We start from the raw sequence: 23,284 nt of genomic DNA on the forward strand, positions 1-23,284 counted from the left end.
AGTCAGAGAGAAAAGACCCAAAGTCACCCAGGTAGCTGCACTACTTAATTTTTAGCATTTCCCTGTAAAGATGTTGGTGCTTTTAAAAACGTGATCCATTAGGTTTGCTGAAATACCTTTTGGTGATGCCATTGACTCCTTCAGGAGCTGATGTTCCTGCATTGGGTTTAGCATTTGGAATGTAATGGTATCAATCTACTTCATCCTTAGGAACAGTAGCAGCTCAGAAAATCTCACTCTAAATCTGCCTCTAAATCTATCCTTGCTTTCCATCAACGCAGGGAGAGGGCCAGTCAGGGCCGAAAGGGTATTTTCTCCCTTCTGCATGCTACTCACATAGTCAAATATATCACTTCCCAGAGCATTTTAGCACGTTACAAAAGAACAGAGAACTGCTTTGCCAGGCAGGACGCGGAATCTGGCAGCAGGACCCTAGCTAAAAACACATTTCCACTGATGCCCTCACTGAAACTGCAACATTTCCACGTTCATTTTCCCCTGGGCAACTACTGCTCTGCTACAAACATTCATCACAGCATGGTGCACACAGTGGGGCCCTAAACTGATAGGAACAGGCCACAGGGGAAAATAGAACCCTCTCAGGCCTGTGACCATGCACTTTTTTGAAAAGAATTGCTGCAACATTAGCTGTGGCCTGATGACGTTTCTTCAGTTTCCTGATTCTTCTCCCTGATGGAAATTTGAGTGGACACAGCAACATTCACATTCTCTGGGGGACAAACTTTTCAAATCCAAGATGCTGCAGTGAAATCACACAACTGCTTGGTATCCCAGTGAACGTAACAAGCTGAATGAGAAGTCACCCCATGCTGTGTCAAAAGCTCACACATGCAGTATAATAAGGGAACTGCTCTTCTCAGAGTTTACAGCTGTGAAACTAAAGCTGATGGGGTGTCCTCTGTGCTGGCTACCAAGGAGTAACATTAAAAATGGGGAGATTGTTGAATGTTTTATAAAGGTTGAAGAAGAAATCTTGACAAGTACATCAGTGGGGCTAAGATGCAAGCATTAAGAAGCATAGGGATTGTGGCTGTCTCCTGACACTTGAATAATAAGGATTTTTTATTGCAACATAATAATAAATTGTTACTGCAATTGCAGGAATTACTTCAGCCAAGCAAAATAAGATAGTTCAGAGCAAACTAACATCTCATCTAGCTCCTTCTGCAGCACACAGATTCAGCAGCAGAAGTCTGAGCCATTGAAGATGGCCTTGAGCTGCAGGAAGCCCATGGAAAGGTTAGAAGTGCCATGTTAAGCTTCTCTTCTATAAGCTGAGGATCTCTAAGGACTGCTCAGATTGCAGTTCAAAGGCCATGCCTCCTCATAGGCAAAGCTGCAAGCCATCAGGAGAATCATTTTAGTGCCTTCCTTTGCATTAGAGCAAAGCAATTATACTGTGAAACATCCATGAGACCACCCCCTTAACAGTATCACAGTAAAAGATTGCAGTAAAACCATGCTCATCCCACCATCAATCAACTACTGATATTTATTGCTGTTCTGAACTGGGAATTGTTAGGTGACCTTGAACCCTTTCATTTCCTATCACAGTATCCATCCAGAATTAGTGAATTTGTGCATTTTCTCATCTAACCATGGACTCAAAACTGGTAACTCCTATTACCACTATTTCCACTCACCAAGTGCCAACACCATCAGTGCTGCTGGGACACCAAAAGCCAGTGCATAACAATCCTCTCCAAAACATTTCACATCCCCTGAAAAAAAAAGTCAGAAATAAAAGCAGTTCATTACATCTAGACTTATGTTACTGGGGCTTTTGATTTGATTCCCTAAATCAGTCACTTCCCCTGGTTTTAAATCTTCTTTGCTGGTGCTTGACACTGTGAATTGAATCTCCTTGAAACAGTTGTCCTCCCTTGATGAAGACAATTTGGAAGCAGGGTTAGTGTCTGCCAGCAAAAGCAGCTGATAATGGGATATTGATGCAAACGGTAGAAGAGAGGAGGCAGACAAATAGGTATAAAGAAGTACTAGGAACTGTAATTGGGGGGGGAAAGCACAACATTTAAAATAACCTGAAGCCATTCTGTATTTGACTAGATCCAAATAACCTGTGCTGCATCAGTTTTGAGTGAAAAACCTGAATCTGTTTTCATAGCGACCTACAGTGGAGAAAGTGGAAGCCAATGCCTGCACTGTGTAAGTGGGAGCCCAGGAGCTCCAGTTTCCTTTCTCACCACCACCAATCTCACTAGGGGCAGCCTGCTTCAAATGTCAGGTCTTGCAGCAACCCATTAGGAAACCAGGAGTGTTATTGGTTGCATCAATCTGAGCTCTGGGTCACTGAAACCTGCGCCTCTTGGACCAGGTCAATTCTTGTGCTGTGCCCTGGCTGCACACAGCAAACCAGCAGTGGGCTCTGTGTTTGAACGCCAGGGGCTAGACATCACTGCATTCTTACAGGGATAATGACAAAATGGCTAAAGTAAGCCAACAGAGTTAACAGGAGACAAATCCATGAAGCCCTCAGCTGCTTGTTGTAGCTGGAAAATCACGGCTGCACAGCTGTGTGCATGCATAGCATTTATTTACCTATTTTCAGCATATCAGCTAAAATCTAACAAAGCTGAGAGCACGAGCTCTCTGGGCACACTGAACTTTCAACATGTTATATGAGTTGGACCTCTCTACCTAAAAGTATATTTTTTGTACTTGCACCAAATGTTTACAAACTGCATTTCCTGCTCTTCCAAGAAAAGATTTCACGCTTAGCAAGAATATTCCCCTTTCCCCATCCTCTCCAGTTCCATGTTGCAACTAGTTTATACTGGCACATGTTTGGATGCTTCAAGGGACTGGATTTTCATCTGCCCACTGACTATTTTAAGCAAAAGCCCTTCTCAACTGAATGTTGACCCAGAGACACCAGAGAACAAACAAGTAAGAGATATAGCATTTGTTTTTGTCCCTGTGCATGGTGTACACATGAGACAAGAGCCTGTTAAAATGACACTCCAAACAAACAGGGCTTTCTGGAAGCCACGGAATGGAACGGAAAAAATGGCAACTAAATGTGAAGATTACCTTATCCCTGTCCCCATCACCTATGGCCTGCTGCTCTGCCTCTGTGCCTGTATTTAGAGCATGCCAATCCCTTTGGCTTTGAAGCACTGTGATACAATGAAGTAAGTGCAGCAAGGCTCAGGGACTAAAAAGGGTTTTGCAAGCAGGCTGGAATATAAAGTAGGTCTTAAATGGGGCAGAGGCCTGTGCTTTGTCTTCGAAGCTAGTTGCTCAGGGCAGCAATCTTGCAAGCAGATCCATGCAGACAAGCCTGAGTGCCAGGACATAGCCCTCCACAAGTCAGCAGCACCCCGTGGGAGGGAGAAGGTAGGACTTTAAAACCAGTCCTGTGAAGTTTTTCAGCCCTGATACTGTGCAGGACAGCAGAGCTCATTTCCCATCCATAGTTTACCTGAAGCCAAGTTCTTCACTGGCAGCGGGGAACAGATGACCATGTAGGTCCTTCCACCTTTCAGAATGTTTTGATTCTGCAGTTCAGGCTGGCTTTGAAATACAACCAGGAATATAATTTCTGTGAGTTGTCTGCCTGTATTATAGATCTCTTATGCTGCTACAGCAGGATTAACAAGGTGTAAATGCAATACACTGACCACTCCACAGATAATATAATTTCTGCCATTTTGTTGTCATAAGAGTCTAACTATGCACAGCAGAGTAGTTAGAGGGCAGCTAATTGATTGTTTTATTCTAAATCCACACTGACCTCTTAATACAGGAGTTACAAACGTGGAGATCAAACTTCCAGCATTAATGGATAAATAGAAGATGGAAAAAAACTTGCTTCTCTCTGAGGTCTAAAACAAGAGAAGACAATGTCAATGTCATGGCTAATACACAGCATTGGGCTTGCAAATTGAACACTATCAATTCTCTTGTTAGGAAGGCTGGGTAAATATTGACACAAAGTGCATAAAATGTTAAGCAAACAAGCTCGTGTTCAGGTGATGGTAAATGCTCACACAAATCAGCTCACGTTACTTGAGAAGTGCTTTGGGGCTTTTTGGCATTTCAGAGGAAAAGCTGCTGCTTTGAGAGCGTTGTGAGACTGGAAGAAGGGGAAAGCATTTACTTATTCAGAACAAGTAGCATGATTCAGATCCTTTGTCACCTAATTCAATCCAATTTGGCATGGTTTGACAAGCTCATAATTTCTTTCCATGTCTGAGCTCTTTTTTTTTCCCCTCCTCTCCTGTGTAGAAATAGAAAAAGAAACCTGTATATTTTAAGGAATTGGTAATCACAGCATAGATGAAAGAGTGCCAGCAATTGAGAAATATCCATCAAAGAGGAGACCATCAAGGTGAGACCAATCAACCTCAAACTAATAGGGTAAATTAAATCTAGGGGAGCAAATTCAAGAGCCTGATGGAGGGATGAACTCTAAGAGAAAGAGTTTTGAATTTAACCTAAGCGGTAACATATTGAAGTTTATAGAGTCAAAGGATTCCTGCTGATCTTCTTTCTTTCTGCATATTTCATAATTCGGAAGGAATCAAGAAATTGATGCAGACTTTGGTCCTTTGTGCAGGAGTAATGAGTGCGTGCCATCTCACCCTGCTTGTGGGAGGGACATACATGCACAGTCACACATGTGCTGTGTACAGTGTTAACCTCCTCCCTGTGCCTGGGGGGGCCAGCAGAGGGGAAACAAAAGCAGGCTACCCGACCCACCCCATGCTCATGTGTATCAGCAGCTCTGGGACACCTGAGCTGATAAAGGTAGCAGGGAAAAATGCATCAGACATATTGTATGGTACCCGACAGAGAGCTTCACAGGGCACCTTGAGCCTCTTCTCTATGACCTGAGCATCATTTGAATGCAAAGCTTTAACTCAGCTGAGTGCTAGAAAACTCCTCAGGGACTGTTGTTCTGTCTCCTTTCCTTCTAATGTGTCCTGCTTCCGTCTGCTCCCTGAGACAACAATATTCACAAGGCTAGAAAACTGGAGAAAGCGTGAAGAATTGCAGGCAGCTAAAAGAGGACAGCTGTAAAGTAATGAATCCTGAGCTCCAAAAATGTAACAAAACTTCCTGTAACTGATGGTGCAGCCAACAGGAAATATTGCTACTTCGTATGGCAAGAAGCTTCTTATCACAGGGGATTACTGCAGGGAAGAGGGGGAGGTGAGAGACTGTGAGAGGGCTTCTCTTCATGCCCCTTTGCAAAGTGGGTACTGAGAAGGTCAGGGTGAGAGCCCTATAACCTCCCACTGTCACCCACCAAGGAGTCTGGGGGTCTCCTTACTTGGATTAAGGGCTTTCTGCTGTGACCCAGCACAGTTAGGAAGACCCCATCATCTGAGCTTTTGGCTTTTACATGATTTTATTTCCTAGAGTGTTCAAGGCTGACCCATACATTCCTCTTAAATTATTTATCCTACACTAAAGGATTTTAAAGCCTTATAAAAATCATGTCAATGGCATATTCTCATGGTTAATAGAAAACAGCAGTGGGTCTTACTACCCGTTATATTCCTTTCCTTGCTGGTGGTTTTGATAACCCAGAACTTTCTACTGCTAAACTAGTAAAATTATATTTTCTTTTTCATTCTACCTTTGTGACTAGTTATTTGTCATCATAGAGAAAACTAGAGAGGTGAGCAGCCTCAGCAATCTTCCCCATTCCTGGATAGCCCTCCCATGACTTGTCGAGGTGGTGCAGTAGAGCCCTCACAGTCCTGCTCTCTTCCAGCCAAATTGTCATGGCAGGTCTCTAACCCTTCATATCTGAGCAAATCAGAATTTCTGAGAGCTGTGATAAACTCAAGCATGCAGCTCTTGACACGATCAAGTCTAGAGCAACAATTACCAAAAAAAGAATGTGGTGGTAAGAGAAGAGGATAGTGATGCATACAGAATTTGGAGCATCTTATTTCACAGATTTTCAGATTTTAGTGATGGAAAGAAAAACGGTCAGAGAAAAGCTACAAAAATAATAACCCAGCAGCTTGCAAATTATACTGACTGGAATAAAGAATTTCCTCCCTATTGTCTTAATCTTTAGAGCAGACACACATTAATAACATGATTTGGATTAGCTAATTTGAGAAAAGGTACTGTACTTGATAATCCTGATCTCCTTGCCAACCAGAAAATAAAGAAACAAAGGAAAGCTATTTAGCACCTTAAACACCATACTGTACTGTTTGAAAGCAGCTTTGGTCCCTAATTAATATGTGCAGCAGCTTCACATTCATATAACATATTGTAAATATAATTTTTGTTCAGGCATTTTTAACTTGGACTTCTAATCCCATAGACAAAGGCATTTGGAAATCTCCTGCAGATAAATCTGTTTTCCCTATCTGACCTCCCACCAAATTAGTCCCCATCACTGTCTGTAGTAGTACTGTTCTCCAAGTGGCAGATCCAAGACTATTATGCTCCTGAAGTACTTATAAGAGAATCAGATTGATGCTGTGCATTTACCTCAAAACATAAACTTGTCTCTAGGAATAGCAGGGGTAATTTAGTTATTTATACACAGAACTACCTCATTCCAAGTTTTCAGACAAAAACAAATAAGCCCATGCACTTAAGGACTCAGATGAAGTTTATTGGTGTCCCGGAAATTAAGGAGGAATCAAATGCTTCATTTCATAGTGAATTTTTAAAACTTATTTCAGGCTACCTGGAGTGGAAGAAAATAAAACATAAGACCCCTCAAACACCACTCCAGAGGAAGAAATATTCTGTTTGGCCTCAAACCTTTCATTCCTTACAAAATCAAAACTTTTCATTCCAATTCTGATAACTTAAACTTCCTATCACATAGCATAAAACATTTGTTTCTTCTGAAAGGCCAAGTCATTTCAAAATGGTAAAATAGAAAACTTTCTATTTTGAAAAGAACGTTTGAAAAAGAACAAATAGAGCAGAACACATTGTTCTTATCAGAATGCTTTTTACAGTTTTCTTTCTCTAAATTAGTTTTTCTTGAAGGTAGCACACAGGTGAATGTTTGAGCCTTTGTATTAGGTAAATTTGTTGGAGAGATGTAGTCTGAATGCTGGAGAATGGGTAGAGGCCCACACAACCACAGGCAGTTCAGATTTTCTCTCTGTGATGCAGCTGTAGTTGTAAAGTTGGGATAATAATATGTATGTGCCTGAGAGGGGTGCTGAGATTCATTAGCTGAAGTCTATAAAACACTCTGAAGATAAGTGTTATATATTATCATACTGTAATTAGGTGGTAATTGAAAGATGCTGGATAAACACTATTAATCATTAATATTCATAGAAATAGCACTTGTGTAAATGCTGCTGTTGGACCTCTTAGAATTCTTTTGGGACAACTATTGGTGCAGCAAGCCAGGATGCCCATGCACTGGGATGCATGCAGCTATCCCAGAGCACGTGTGCTGTGCTGCCAGCCTGCTCTTGGTCAGAGTTGTGCCAGATGGGGAGGCTGGTGACCAGCAGAGCATTGCTGATCCCCTTTCTGCCACATCCCCTAAAGCAGCAGGTGCAACTGACAGCAGGTAGACACGCCTGCAGGAGGATCTGCTTTGGACAAGCGACCACAGAACATCCCATGTTTTGCTACTTCTTAGTAATCATAAGCTTCATCACTCAGTTCATGTGCAAAAAGCACAACTCTTCCTAAAATTTTAAATTTAGTCTATATTATTTCATTACATGTTGACTTCATACTGGGGTATTGCAAAAGACAAGGAGAAAACTGCCCTTCTGGGCTCCTTGTCCAAGGGGCCAACTCTTATCTAAATCACCAGTGCTTTTCCTGACACACTATTAGTCTCATGTCCTTCTTTAATGCCTCCATTGATGGGAATTTCCATCTCACAAAGGCCCTAGTATTTTCCAGTGTTTCTCTAGATCTACTTCTGGAAAAAAAATTCACACTGTCAGTCCTAAATAATCCTCCTTGAGTTTAAGCCTACTCACCACAGACCCCAACACTTATTTTCTTTTTTGTAGCAGCGGCCTTCTACATATTTGAGGACTTGTGTGCCCTGCACACAACTTGATGATTTGAATAGTTGTCATCGAGAAAATAGAAATTTATTTGTGTGTTAGGTCAACATAAATCTATTTAACTTTGAGTCAATTGAAAAATTTAGCATTTTGCCTGAGGATTAGCACTTCCTGACCTGCTTTGCTTCCTTAAGCACTACCTTATCCCTGGTTTAGCCCCTGTTCTGAATAATGGGAGTTTGAGATTAGTGCAGATGAGGGGCTAAGCAGTCATGACAGAGAATGAGGACACAAAGCACCTGGACTACAATTCTCAGGACACACAGCACAAACACAGCTAAACAGAAACATTTTCTCAACTCTTCAGAACTTTCCATTCTGGAATATCCAGAAAACATTCTGGCATTACTTGCAAAAGACTAGAATTTCCTACAGTTCTTTCTGAACAACATCTGAGACACAGACTATGACTGATTTGAGGAAAAAATCCCACAGAAGCACAGGCTGGTGATAATCTTTTCTTTCATTTGCCATATTCCACTGCAGTGCATTATAATCACCCCTGTTAAGATGATCTGTGATACATACAGTTCTGTGATATGCAAGACAGGATTTTTCAACTACTCTTATGTCCAATTAACATTTAGATGATTTGATGCAATTATGACCTATCCTTTTCAGTATCAATCCTGTTCTGCTGTCATTTTGCCTTCCTTAAGCACCTAGATTCTCTCAAGTCTTATGCAAACCATCCTACCTCATGTCTTACTATGTCTTTTCCAGCAAATTGGCCCTTATTCTAGCACAACAGGATTTTGATCACAGAAACATCTTCACAAGTAAGCAAGACACTGCAGATTTTAGGAAAGAAAAGAAGTCTTACATGTTCCTCTTCAAACTGGTCCCCACCAAATGCAGAGACACAGGGCTTGATACCTCCTGTTCCAAGGGCGATCAAAAACAGACCAACCATAGACAGGACCCTTCATGCAAGAACAAAAATGTCACCATTGCAAAACCTTTCCAGAGCTTATGAGAGCATTTTACTGTCACCCAACCATGATTCCTCTGATAATGTTGACTTTTGCAAGCAGGTAATGATGATGAGCTAAATAAACAAAGAAATTAAGTGTCCTAATAATTTGAAAAACAAAGTAATTATCCTAATTTCTGCATTCCATACCAGTCAATTAACCAAACTGGTTTTGTCAGTTTCTTGTTGTTCTGAGGTCCAATGGACATATAGGAGATCAAAGATCTGTGGAATTATTTTTATTTATATGACAACAAAAGCTGTCAGAGATCAATAGAGAAAAAGAAAAAAAAAGAAAAAGGGGAGTACTTTTTGCAGCCTTGAAGCTTGGGTAGGAGCATACAAACTGTTCGAATTAGGCTCATTCTTGTGCGCTTTCTACTTCCCAGTGGTTTTCAAAATGCCATTGTTGGCCTGACAGATTATGTCTCCAGGGAACAAGAGTATCAGGACTGACCAGGTCTGGGACAAAAGAAAACTGTTCTGTAAACAACATGTGCTCCTGCCTGCATGTGCGTATTTTTTGAGCCATGACTACACAGACAAAACCAGCTTGGTGGTTTCAGAGACACTACTCTGACAAGCCAATCAGTTCAGAATCTAGAGAGTTGTGTCCTGTGGAAGAGACAGACCCTTCCCCTGTCATCATAAAATGTATTTCAGTTTTGTGTTCCCATGCACATGGGGGAACCCTCCTGAGCTGGGCAGCTGTAGTGATGAAATGAGCAGGCTCCTTCCTGGAGCCTGGTGCAGGCAGCTGGATACAGGAGACCAAACCAGTAGCATGGTAGAGCAGAGAGGGGTGATCCCCAATGCCTGTGCCAAAGGGGTTAAAGTCTGTGTTGTGATTTCCAGCTCTATCTGGCATGTTCACACACTAGATCCACCCTTCTGCTCTTACTCAGACATTCCTAACCCTTCCCTGATGAAAGTAATCCATGCACAGCCCCCAAAATGCTGGTCTGATGGAGATAAAACAAATTACAGACTTAGGTAAACTAACTACCATCACAACCTGCTACAGCACTGTGGCTTCAAGGGCTACTTACACATGAACTGCCTGGTTGCCCAGGGATGGAATGGCACCGACTGACTTTATCAGATGGCCAACAACATACACAATGGAGAGGTAGATGATCGTCCTGTGAGGAAAGCAAACAGCAGTGACTGAAGGTGCTGGGTGATGTACAAGCTGAAAACAGTGTGCCCATGGGCCCTGATACGGCAGTTCTACTTCGCTGGCACACAAGGAACTGGATTGTTCTACCAGTGGTACAGTGGGCAGCTGTAATTCCTTAGTGTCAACACTGAAGGAATAGATATGCAAATGGGTTCAGATTAAGGAGGGATAGTCCCTGCTTTAATTGTAGACATTACTGAGCAGAATAAAAGTGTTCCAGTCTTGTCATGCATAGAAGACTGCAAAGAGAAGAGCACTGTTCAGCTCCTACTCAGTTTCCAGACTACTAATAACTGGCATTTTGTAGGACGTGCATAAGTAAATCCCTTGACTGGAAGGGGTATCTAGAGACTGTTGCCCACATAAAACTTACCTAACCAACAAACCTGAATTAGGAGTGTGGTTTCCTCATTGTAAGTCTGTTTTGGGATACTTGGGTCTCAAGTATCTCTCAAAGACTGAGCTAATCTATCTGCCTCCCATGCGTTGGTGAGGGAGAAGAAGAAATTTGAGCAGGATGAGAAGACTCTTGAGTGTATTCTATTCCTTCACCACCCTCTAGATTAAGATAAATCTATGTATTCTTGTGCTGAAGACACATGCAGAGGTTAATCAAAGGGCCTGTAAGGACAAAAACACTAGAAGAAGTCCTATGGGCTTTGAGCATGGAAGAGGTCCCTGATGCATTCAAACCCTGGTTGCAACAGCTAATTTAGCATCACATCAGATCATTCCTAAAAGCCCCTCTAGTCTGTTATATTGGCCAAGGTCCAGCTACTACAGCAAAAGGCACTTCCCATGAAATTATAGAGATTACTCCAAGGAAAATCTCTTGCCTAACACACGAGCATCTGTATAAGGATTTACCTTCTCACAACATCATGCTGCAAGATAAACATCCTCAAAACTAATGAACATTACTAGGTGACCAAAATAATGAATTTAATAAAGCCTCACTGTTATTTTTTTCATTCAAAGGGACAAGGAAATGACTAAAATTGAGCTCAGAGAAAAAAAGGACACTGACAGCTCCTTAGGAACTTTCTTCTGGATAGGCATATGGCAGCTGTTTATTTCCTATAGAGACACTTCTGCCAGATAGGCTTAGTCTTAGAGAGAAAAGTTCAGCTGCACTTCATCACCCTGACAGCCAAGACTTCTCAGATAATGAAAAAACAGTGCCAAGCAAAGAAAGTCCTATATCCAGCTGCTCATCACCACTCTGGGGCAGATGTTTGCTCCACAGCTTATCATCAGAAGGGAAGACTGCCTAAGGACTCTTACTCAGAGTCTACCTGGTTATGTGCTGAGGAGATGATTTGAGAGAGCACAGGTTTCTCAGGCATAAAAGTGGGTGTGCTGATACATTACCTATGCTGTGAGAAGTGTAAGTACATTACAGTTAATGCTATTTCATCTGAATCTGAGATCTACATGATGACATTGCTTCCTCACTATCTTTGAATCCTTCTCAGAATGAGACCTTAGCAAACAAGGTTAATTGCCCCACAACTCAGCTTCCTGAAGTCAGGTAGGGAAGGACAGCAGAGGAAAAGGGTTATTGTAACATTTAATTTGTCCCAACTTTGTTGCCTATTGGCCTTTGGGTGTTAGACAAGCACAGAACAGCATGAGCAAACAGATTAGCTCTGTTAAAAGAGAGGAGCTGACCTTCACAAGCGCGTCTTTGCTGCACTCTGAGCTAGCTCAAAACTGGGAGCACACACAGCACTGTCCTTGCACAGGCTGCATGGCATCAAAGCATGCTGACTGAATTAGAGAGATGTCTTCACTTACTTGTATTTGCCCAGCCATGAGTCTGCCATGATGGCTCCGATGACAGGTGTGAAATAACACAATGCGGAGAAGGCATGGTACACAGCAGTGGAGAGATTCTCATCCCAGTGGAAGAAGCTTAAGAAATAGAGTGTCAGGACAGCTAAAAGGAAATAAACAAAAAAAAAATCGTATCAGATAATTAATGTGTATATCTGTGGGTAAGCAGGATCATGGTGGCAAGAAAACCATGATTTGTCTAGCAACTGAGCAGCGCTGTGGAAAGATTTGTGCTTCCAGACCTGTTCCTCATAATCTCTGACACAGGAAAAGCCAAAATGAGATATATGAGTATCTGACATCCTTTGCTCATAAACATTTATGTTTAGCTGAAAAACGTATTTTCTAGCTTATCTTACCCTAACCTGTAGTTCTGTTTATGCACTTTTTCTATTTACAGATTAGGTCCCTGTAAGATTCAATTCCCAAACACACTGATTGCACATCAACTATGAAAGACATCACACAGTAGAAAACCAGGTTTGATATAGAGAATTGTACAATAATTTAGACTGGAAGGTACATTTGGAGCTCTCTTGTCCCAACTTATTTTCATCTTAGATACAGCAACAATGTTAGGACACACTGTTCATACGTGCATTCCAAAATATCAATTAACTTTGAAAGACAGCTGATACTACACACACAGCACAGCTCAGAAACATCAATCCAGTTTGTGTAAAGATCTCAGGATGGGAAAGTCACAGGCCACATACCTCTCATGCCATAGTAGGAGAAGCGCTCGCAGAACTCATTCACCACAATGAAGGCAATGCTCAGGGGGTAGTTGGAGCCACAGAGTTTCTATGGGAGACAAACAAGAACATATGAACTGTCAAAGCCTTCACCCCAGCAACACATTCCCACAGTGCCTGGGTGGTGGAGAGGAGTCCAGTCCAAAAACCAAGTGTCCACAGGTGCTTGACTGGCCTGTGAGCTGGACTCAAAGCAGAGAGTGGATCTCACAGTACTCTTGCTTTGATTAAGGCTCCCCAGTGAATCAGCCTGGCTGACATGAGCCCAGTAAGGACTGCCATGGGGATTCGTGGGCAGTCAGCAGCCCACCATGCTTGCAGCTTCAGGAACTCCACTGGAAGGGTGCTACCAACTCTCCACTGCAATGCTAAAATGCCACTGATACCAAAAAACCACCTTTGGATGCCTTTTCTTCTGCACTCCATATAAAGCTACACACTGCCCCAAAACTGCTCCCTCTTATAGTACCAGACCTTGCCTCAGAAACTGGGAGACCTCAGGGATCTGCGGTCTGCTTCTGTGTCTAAAGCTGCTACCTCTCTCAACCTCTTCTCCTTACTTGTGCTGAGCTGTGCCACCACTCACTGAAGCAGAGCATCAGCTCTCTGTCTGACACTCCCTCAGGCATGGCATCCATTTCATATTCCAAGATTGCTGGCACAGCTATGGATAAAGCAATTTATTAATCAGAACTTTAAAAAAGCCAGTGATGGGACTGTCAAACCTGTCTAAGTGTGGCCACTCTTTCTCTGAGCCTGACTTTACTGCAGCTAACATCAGCACTTCCCAAGTGAAATACAAGGCATTAAACAGATGAGTCTTGGCATGACCCTATGTGGGCCTCTGTCCCTCTTGCTACCCCACCATGGTCTGAGCTAAGCAGCTTTCAGATTCCAGCTGCTTAGTGGCTCCACTGCCTTGCAACAGGAGAGCAGGTTTGCACAGCCCTGCCCAGCCTCTGCCAATTAGCAGGAGAGGGGCTGGCCATGGATTTGGTGAGGAGTCTGGGGGGAGTGTGATATTAACAGATGCAACTATACTTATAGATTTAAACAGCCATGGTATGGGCCAGCGAAGTGAGATGAACTCTTCACATGCATTTCTGTGCCTCATGTCAGAAATAATGAATTCTGTATTTCTTCCCAGAGTCCCAAATGCAAATACAGTACCAAAATAGATGTGTTTATTCAGGTTTATTTTACTACCAAGAGACCTAAGCTTATTTGGATTCCCAAAGCAATGGTATCAAGTTTAGAAGAGTATAGCTTAATGACACAGTCTTCCTCAACATTATGAAAGAGCAACAAAACAGACAGAAAATCAAAATCCACAACACCCACCTCCCCCCTACTTTCCATTACTTAATCCTCTAAAGACAAATATTTTTGTCAATTTTTATATATAATATATATATGTATATATTTTTCTCACCAAAAAACTGCCTTTTAATAAGAAAGCCTTAACCTTGTTGCTTTACTAGAGTAAATACATAATTATCCATTTCATTTATGATTTATAATGAAAGCATTGTGCTCAGCAATATGGCTTGTAAGAAAGAGTGGGCTCCTTTGGAAACTGCACTGGGGCCTCCTGCTTTTAGGCTAGCCTGAAAATGGTGGCATAGATAAGCTGTAAATGCACAAACACACAACCATATGCACACACAGGATATTATTCTCCAACAAGTTTTTCATAACAGAAGAAAATCCATAAGAGGCAGATTATGTTTGATGTTTGTGCTGGGAGGCATTTATGAAATTGGAAATAAAATTGTACAACAGGGATTTTTTTCTTCCTCTCCTTCCCAGACTTTACCATACATACTCATGGCATTTAATAACTTTTGGTGGAGGTGCAGAGAGTGACTGTCCAAACCAGGCGGACAGGTGGCAGGAGCACTGCTGCCTGAACTCACCCCTCCACACCCAGTGCACACGTTGCAGTGGATTTATTTGCACCGATTTCAGGTGCAGCGACTCATTTCAGCCACTCCTGCTGTGGAATGGGCACCTCCTACAGATGAGCAGGGGCAAGGAGGGGAAGGAGAGCAGGGGGCAGTGACTTCCCAGCTAAACCTTCCCAAGTGCCTGAGCCACGACCCTGAGTAAGTGCTTACAAACACAGAGCAACGACTTACAAGTGGGGGTACTTCCATCTGGCTTGTGTGTCATGAGATGGCATCAGCACGTGCAGAAACCCTCATGTATTCTCTTCACTGTATCACTGACCTGCCTGTGGCCTGCCTGGACATCCAAAAGTGGGAAGCTTTCATCCATGTGGAGAGCCAGATGCAGTTTGCTCGCTTTCGCAGAGGAGGACCGTGCTCAGCAGACAGCCCCAGCAAAAGCAAAGAGGTTAAGCCTGGATTCATGAACACACAGATAGTCTGCAGTGCTTAGCTGCTACAGCAAGCCTGGGATCTGTGGGATTATGGATCTCTTAAAGATACTGTGGAAGTTGATAGACTGTGTCTTTGGAAAAAAGAAAGTTCATTTAAAGCACCCGCTACAGGAGATGTTTGTGTTCAGCTCTCCTTCTTGCTGAATAATGGCAAAACAGGAGAAAGATTAATATTTCCCAGGAGCTCTGGATATCCAATAGTTAATGTCTGCACAGTAATTAAAATTGAGTTAAATAGTTGGTTTGCTAATGACATGACTGTGAGTTTTAAGACCAAGTATTACATATTATCCTGCAAGTCAAAGCAGCTACAACATAAGCCAAATTCTTCCTGAATCCTATGCAGTGAACAGTTTTTAGGGGTCAAGCACTCAACAAGAATTAGCCTGAAAACTTGCACAAACATCAAAGCTGCAAGGCAGCAACACATGCACCTGACTCAGGCTTTAAATCAGAGGCAAAGATGTAAACTCATGGCTCTGGCACTAAAGTTGGGCTCTGTAACACTCACCAGTGGCCTGTCCTCAATCCCTGTCCTTCCTTCTGCTTTTCATCATCTGGGTACCCTTCCCTGGGGGGTCTCATCAAACTAAACAGAGTTCAGCTCCCTCCCTCCTTTGCACAACAGCTCCATCCACTTCAGAGATCTAAGTTCTTTCCCACAAGGAAAGTAGTGTTCAGGGAAAAGACAATAAAAACCCTTACCCTTTTCCCCAAACATTCAGACAGTTTGTGCTTTCCCTTTAAGCTGCGCTTTCTTAACTTAATCAGGTTAGTGGAGGGATTTTTGCCTTGAGTTGTTAAGGCTTATTTCAACCCTCTGCAAGAAAGGGTGTTTGTCTCTAGCCAGAGCACAACAGAGGAGAGAACAGAGAGATCTTGCAATGTTTAAAACAAGCTGAGCAGAAAGCAAAGCAAAGGAAACCAGCAGTAACACTTACCGGAGATTTTTTCTGAAGAGGGAAATCTCCTTTGGGGGGATCATCTCCTGCAGAAATAAAAGTGAACAAAGTTTCCTTGGATTCGTTTCTCTGAAAAGCGTTCATCTCCCCTCTCGCCTTGTCTCCCACCATGCTATGTGGCTGTGGTGAGTTGACTGGGAAGATTTCCAACCTCAGGCACGAAGTTTGATTCAGTTTGAGTTAACCCTAATTGAGCACATTTATGCAGCCAGGGCATAAAGGGGAGGGAGATGCTACCAGGAAAGACAGCTCCAGAGTTCAAGAGGAGTCAGGGAACACAGCCTAAATCAGTCACAGGTTGGGGCAGTCAGCACTTTGTGGCACAGACCTCCCTGTTGTTTGGCATGCCCCCAGCTATTTTACGTGCACCAGCCTAGCACGGTGCTGGATGCTGCACAGATGTGAGCTGAATAAAAATCCCAGGTCCCAGATACACCTACAGCCTGTGGATTTAGGAGTATACCGTGCATCTCCCTCCCAGTGTGGTAATGACAGGTTTACTCTGCAGGGAACTCATTTCACTGGAAAGCCACACATTCCAAGACATAACTACTAAAATGTTCATCACACCAAACCCTTGGACGCTGGATGTCACAGATGCCTGCACCGTGTTAAATCATTTCTTTGCTACTGCAGGAGTGAAATGACCCAGAGTTCATTCCCACACCAATTTCCTAGAATGACCTTGCCTTTTCCCACAGGACAGTTTAATCAAGCTGGCACAGCCAGCACCCAGAAGCAGCCCCAACACCTCTCTCTACTTTCTATTATCCAGAAGACCACTTTGGGGCTCCATATGTGGCAAATGTGGCCCATCTCTGCTGGGAGTCCCTGGATTCCCCCTGCAGCTCCATGGGCTCAGGTCCCTGCAGGTACACAGTTGTTCCTCCTTCCATGCCCTTCCCACGGCAATAGTGGAGCTCCTCATCTGCATTCTGCCAGTGCCAGTTGCAATTGCAGAGCAAAACTCACATCCTTCCATAAACTATCCTCAGTGCTTGTGGCTCTGCTGTATCCTCAGCGCAGTGCAGAGGTTTCTCCTTCCTCTTACGCTTGGCTTCTTTAAAAGGCAAACGTTCAAAGAATTTTCCCAAATATTTCTCCCTTCTCATATCAGTAATGCAGACCACACCCAGAATCCACAGATGGTACAAGGAGTCTCCATAAACTCGTCCTCAGTGCAAGTACTGTGTTGCTGATAGTGCCTGGTTATCACAAGAACCAGGTTTGCAGCTGATGAAGCAAGAAAGAGGCCTTTGGCCACACCACAGATCCTTAATCTGGTTTCAGTTATCGCTAACAAGACATGGAGAACACTTACACAAGGGAATCAGATGTGATGGACTGCACAGAGGAAGTATAATTACTATCCATCATGTAGTCGGGATTACTTCCTCTGAAAATTCCCAGAGATCCCATTTCACCCTGCTAACTGGGCAGCAAAACATGGGGTCAGCTGGGCAGCTGACTTGGAAGCCAAACTTCAGATGGTGCCAGAAAGTTGTACCCCTTCTTTGTTCCTTTTTTCCTCTACAGCAGTGGCAAAACAAGAGTTTGGTACCTCTTCTGGTACTGCCACAAACCAGCTGCTTGTCTTCAGCCCTCCCAGTGACCTGCACACATGCACAGCCTTGCTCTTCACCTGGGTTCAGCATCCAGGGAGCTCAGGTTTATCAAGCCCTTTCCATGGGCATGAGTGCTCAAAAGCAGACCCAGTGTTGGGGGCAGAACAGGTCTTGTTCACATGGGTTCTGTCCCTACACACCAGGCTGGCACCTACTCGAGTCCTGCAAGTCTGACCCCGTGCTAGAGGCAGCAGAAATATTTGTGAGCCCTCTGCTGGCATCTCATGCCCCAGGTGTTTCTACACAGCTCCCAGTGGAAACCTGCTATATTCTGCCATACACAGGCAAGCAGAGCAAACACAGCAGCAGAATTACTAAAGGAATAATAAAAAAGGAAGACAGAAAAGGTTTCACCATCCCTTGCACAGTGCTCCCATGCTGCTGCAGTGTGACGCCTTAACATTTTTAGCCTCCTGCAGTTATATTTCCTCTGTATATATACAGCCCTCTGCATCACATAAGGTAAATGATTATTTTTTTTAATATTAGCATGAGCAACCCTATCAGTCAGTAGGATTAACATACTACTTGTCTAATACACTGCAGAGCTGTTTAGGCCACTAGCTGCCAGAAGGTCTTCTCAAACAGAAAGGAAGAAAAGGAATTGAAATGTCTGGCAAAAAAAAAAAAAAAAGGTAACTTGTAGCAAACAGCAAAAACAAGTTTAAGAGAATAAATTTGCAAGCACCTCAGATACAAATACAGAATGACACTTGATAGAAAGAGACCTGTGCGACTGGACTGAAAATCAGGAAGGAATTGTACCACAAATGGAAATAAGGTGGCATTTCTGAAGACAGGTATAGACACACAGATCAAACAGAGTGGTAGAAGTGTGCCTGCAAAGCTAAGGCACAAAATGAACTACAGCAAGGGGACATAAAAGGCAATAAGAAAAGGTGTTAGAAATGCTGTCAATATTGGAGAAAGAGGAAGGAAAATGAAAAGCTGTTATTTAAACCAGAAAACAATCATCCAGAGAAGCCAGGAAACTTGTGTCCTTTTTGTTATTTTTACTAAAAAATAAATTGCAACAAGGTAGGCAACACCTTTGAAATGAACCAGCAGGAGTATGTGTGAAATGAGACAAAAACTGCTTAAATAATATTTGGATATCTCAAATGTGCTCAGATCATCAGAGCCTGATGAAATTCACCTTCAAGTGCTGAATACCCCATTGAGCCACTTCCCTTGTGAAGGGCAAAAGCAGAACAAGCATCACCACTGCCTTTAAAAAAGAAGATTGTTCCTCCAGGAGTGTTACTCCATAACAAGAGATACTTGATCAGATAATCCCTTCTAGGCACCAAAAGGAGAATAAGGATTACAAACCAGCCCTTTCAGATTGGAAAAAATGCTCTCAAACCATATTGTTTTATTCTTTGGTAAGTGGAGTAACAGCTAGAGCAGCTCTGTATGTGATATATCCTAACTCTAGTGCCTCTGATTTCTCATAAAGAAATAGGGTCCATATGAAATGCTCATAATAGTGGACAACTGGGAAATTCCTCCTAGAGTATCAATGATTTTCCATCATATTAGGAAAGCATGAAACATGCAGGTCCTCAGCTTTTCCATGAGCAAAGAAAACTTCAGCACAGCCAGCATGGTGCTCTTGTTTGTACTCAAAACGAGGGTGAAGAAGCCTGGGAGACAACTGGGTATGAACCCAAAATAGTGTTGCAAAATGGGAGAAACTCTGGAATGAAAACTATGAAATTTGTGAAAGAAGAATACCAAATGTCACTCCTTTCCATTGACAGGAAAAACAGCCAGAGAGATGAATTATAATCCATTTTTGTTGAGGATAAGATTAGAGAAATAACTGACTTTTTTCAGTAAAGAATATTTGGGGCTCCTTTTTCCAATTGCCCTCTCAATGAAGACAGATGAGCATTGGAACAGAGATGGTGTGGCTCGGCCTGCAGGGTTCAGACAACCCATGATGTCTGTTATATAAGAATGCGTTAAGGACTACATAAATATCAGGTCCTGTCCCAGAGCAGGCATATAGATGAGGTGCCCTCCTGAGTTTCTGTGAAAATCTCGTGCCAAACAACTTCACCTGGTAAGTGTGAAAGCAAGGATTGCTTTCTGTAAGATTTCCTCTTCTGAACTATCCCTTATGCAGCTGAGGAGTCTGTAGGATGATTCAGGCTTACATGTTATATTCAGCTACCAGATGCCTTGCATAGCCAGAAGTTCCCGTTAATACATTTTGCTATGACTTTCAGTTCATAATTTATTTTTTTTTCTGGTTCCCAAATCCTCAGAAAGAGAATCTGCATTTTCACGTTGCTTTTATAATCCTCACATTCTCACCGCTCCTTGCTGCAGTACTGTGCACCTTAATCTGCTTATACTCAACTAATCTCTTCATTTTTACCTGCATTCATCTCATCGTATGATTCCTTCCTAATTTTCAGCTCAGCCACACTTGTCTTTTAATAATGAGTCTTAATTTTAATTCATATACACTGACCATACTTTTATAACCCTTTTACCACATATGCACTTCTCTCCTCTTTCTCTGTTTCTGAGATAAGGTTTTAAGAAACTAGATGAATATGTGGCAGCAACACTTTGGGCTTAATGACCAGACCCTGGAAGGATGTGATAACCTCTGGAGGTCTCTTCTGGCTTATTTTCTCCAGTTCTTTGATCACAAGAAAGAGCAGAGCTTAACTGATTTATACAGATCAAGAGTGGTTTCCATTGCCTGCAGACTTCTCCCAAACTTCAAAGTAATTTAAGAAAATGATGTATCAAATCATTTGAACAACCAGGAAAATATGCCAGAAGCCTTCAAACCCACATCTCTCCTCTATTCACCAGCCATTACAGACTTAAAATTGTGAAGGTATTTAGATCAATACCACTAACAATATCAAGTACCTAATCTGCATTTAAGAGCCTGTCATCTGGTCACAAGTCAACCTGTAACAATCCAAGAAACCTCTCATCCCTCCTCATGCCTTTTTGCCTTCAGTTTCTCCTAATATTAGCAAGAAGAAATCTTTAAACACTTCCTCACCAGCTTGGGCTTCCTTTGCAGGCTGTGGTGTGCAGTCCCCCTCTGCCATTCCGTGCCTTGGATGTGCCCAGCTCTGCTGTGCCTGAAGATGAGCCTCGTTAAGCAATCCGGGCTCTCTTTCACCCTGCTGTTAATGTTTCACTTCTCAACAGCAGCCCTTTGGCCACCAATAAAATAGTTAAACTTCCATTTATTTCTGATCTGAAGTCATCTCTGCTCAGCTCTCAAGTGTCATAGGGAATCTGCCTTTCTTGAATACAGCCTCTGAGGCTGCATGGCACCTTTCACGGATGTTCACGATCAATCACTTCGCACTGCAGCCACACTATCTTTCAATAAAATTACTACTTCTGGTTGAGGATAGGGACTGGCTCTGTGACTAGACAGGATCTACAGCTGGCCATAAATCCAAATTTTTGACACTTTACACCAGCTACAGAGTTGGTCTTAACTATACATGTCTTTCACTATCATAGAATCACAAAACAGTTAGGGCTGGAGGGGACCTTCAAAGTCCATCCATTCCAACTCTTCTGCAATAAGCAGGGACATCTTCAACTAGATCAGGTTGCTCAGAGCCCTGTCAAACCTGATTGTGAATGTTTCTAGGGATGGGGCACCTAGTGAGAGGATTACAGTTTTGAGAAGACACGGGATTTCACCAACCTTTGACAGACTGGCTTCAGTTCCCAGCTCTTCACATGTCACGTAGGAAAGCAGATATAACATTGACAAGCTGCTCCCCAAGACTCTTTTTCACCTTCAAGCCATGAGCTGCCTGAAGGACAATCAATAATTTTTCTAGTGCACTTCCACTGTTTACTCCTTTCTGCTTTCCCCCACAACCACCTGTAAACTGCTGTGACTTTCTTTCAGAGAGGCTTTAGGGAAACTCTTCTGCAGGGGAAAACCCCAAATCTTTTCTGCAGATACAGAAGTAGTTTAGAGTGAGTTCAGCAGTAGAGGAAAATGGGGTCTCCATCACCCAGCACCATGGCCCTGAAGCCATCTGCATCCTTCACCTTTTTATTGCAGTCAAGTCCCTACCTGCTTCAAGGTATCTATCACCTCAAGATAAAGTCAAGGCTACAAACAGGCTGTTAGTTCCTGCTGAACTCTGCTATTAGCTGGACATAGGATGACCAGTGGAATTGGGCAGGAGGGCTAGAAAGATGCACTAGGGAAACACTGAGAGACACCTGAATTTAATAGTGAAAAGAAGCACACAACAATAGCTACAAGGTGCAATAGTGAGAAGCCTAAGCTGATCACAATCAAACTCCAAAATTAAATGAGGAATAAATTCCTACATATGATGATTCATTTGATACAGCAACAAGGGATGCAAAGCCTGAAGTAAAAGATGAAGAACAGCATGAACAACTCATAAAAAGATGATGGCAAATCGTGAGGGGCTTGTGAAAGGAGGATTGAAGCAAAACTTTAATAATGGCTAAAAAAGAGCAGGCTGTGCACAGAAGAGATATTAAAGAAAAGATAGATGGTAAGAAGAATTTAAATCTATAATGTAGGAAGTATGGCCAGGATCCAGGGAGTGCTATTCATATTATAAGAAGATACAGCATAGATAAGTACAAAGCACAGCATGGCAAAGCCAGCAGCGTGAGACTCTGGGCAAGCACTGTGAAAAACAAGCAGAAAAGACATATGAGCACCACAGGCCAGACAATGCAACAGAGAAGAAAAGCTGGAGGGAGAATAGTTGTTGGGAAAAATAAAAGGCTTCACTTGGTAATGCTTGTGACTTACATTAGAAGATTGGGGTAGGGAAAGACGAGGAACACACGAGGAAGGGCTTTTATTTCTGAACAATTATTTAAGAGGCTATCGTAGCAAGGAAAAATTAGGATTTTTCTCTCCATTGAAGGGAATGTTCAAGGAAAACACAGGGCATGAGAGAGCTGAGGCAGGAAATGAAGAAAACTCAGCACAAACAAAATACAACCATGAATTTAAATTACTTTCTAGGCTCTCACGTTGAGAGTATCACAAAACCACTGAAAAAAAAATGGAAGTTGTTTCCAGAATAAGACTTGTGGTCTTTCAGAACAGACCACTGATGAACAGCAAATGAATACCAAGGAAAGCTATATATTGCACAGAAAATCAGGAATAATTTAACTATTCAGGCTGTCACTAAGGAAATGGGCTATGGAAGCTCTTGAAGCATTTTCTAGTTATTTTCCCCTCCACTTCTAAGATGTATTTGTTGCTATGGTATAAGGTACCATGCAGTGACTGGTAGCACTGGTTTCAATAAGTTCAAGACATAGAGAAAATGTACATACACGTGCTACAGGCAATGGAAACATGTCCAGTTTCTGGTATGTTTCTATGTTCTGCCCTTCATGATAGTCCTTTGTTCCCCCTTCATAGAAATTCAAGGCTTTTTAGAAATGCTGCCCACTGCTTAGAGACAGTTCCTAGT

General features: G+C 42.6%; 1 protein-coding gene across 9 annotated transcripts in view; it reads right to left on the bottom strand.

The window, feature by feature from the left end:
* The window catches only part of SLC15A2 (solute carrier family 15 member 2), a 52,361-nt gene that overhangs the window by 22,595 nt on the left and 6,482 nt on the right, over positions 1–23,284 (bottom strand). For 5 of the 9 annotated variants that reach the window (XM_038142563.1, XM_038142565.1, XM_038142562.1 and 2 more), the window contains 7 exons: positions 16,156–16,202; positions 12,775–12,862; positions 12,020–12,161; positions 10,092–10,184; positions 8,893–8,992; positions 3,776–3,866; positions 1,665–1,742 (listed from right to left, as the gene is read on the bottom strand). In XM_038142563.1, coding sequence (XP_037998491.1) covers positions 1,665–1,742; positions 3,776–3,866; positions 8,893–8,992; positions 10,092–10,184; positions 12,020–12,161; positions 12,775–12,862; positions 16,156–16,202 — 639 coding nt within the window. Of the gene's footprint in view, positions 1–1,664; positions 1,743–3,775; positions 3,867–8,892; positions 8,993–10,091; positions 10,185–12,019; positions 12,162–12,774; positions 12,863–14,951; positions 16,034–16,155; positions 16,403–20,835; positions 20,950–23,284 lie in introns of those variants that run through there. The other 4 variants (XM_038142567.1, XM_038142571.1, XM_038142564.1 and 1 more) reach the window with 4 other exon arrangements.

This window comes from Motacilla alba, chromosome 7 (genome assembly GCF_015832195.1).
Source record: "Motacilla alba alba isolate MOTALB_02 chromosome 7, Motacilla_alba_V1.0_pri, whole genome shotgun sequence".
NCBI lineage: Eukaryota > Metazoa > Chordata > Aves > Passeriformes > Motacillidae > Motacilla > Motacilla alba.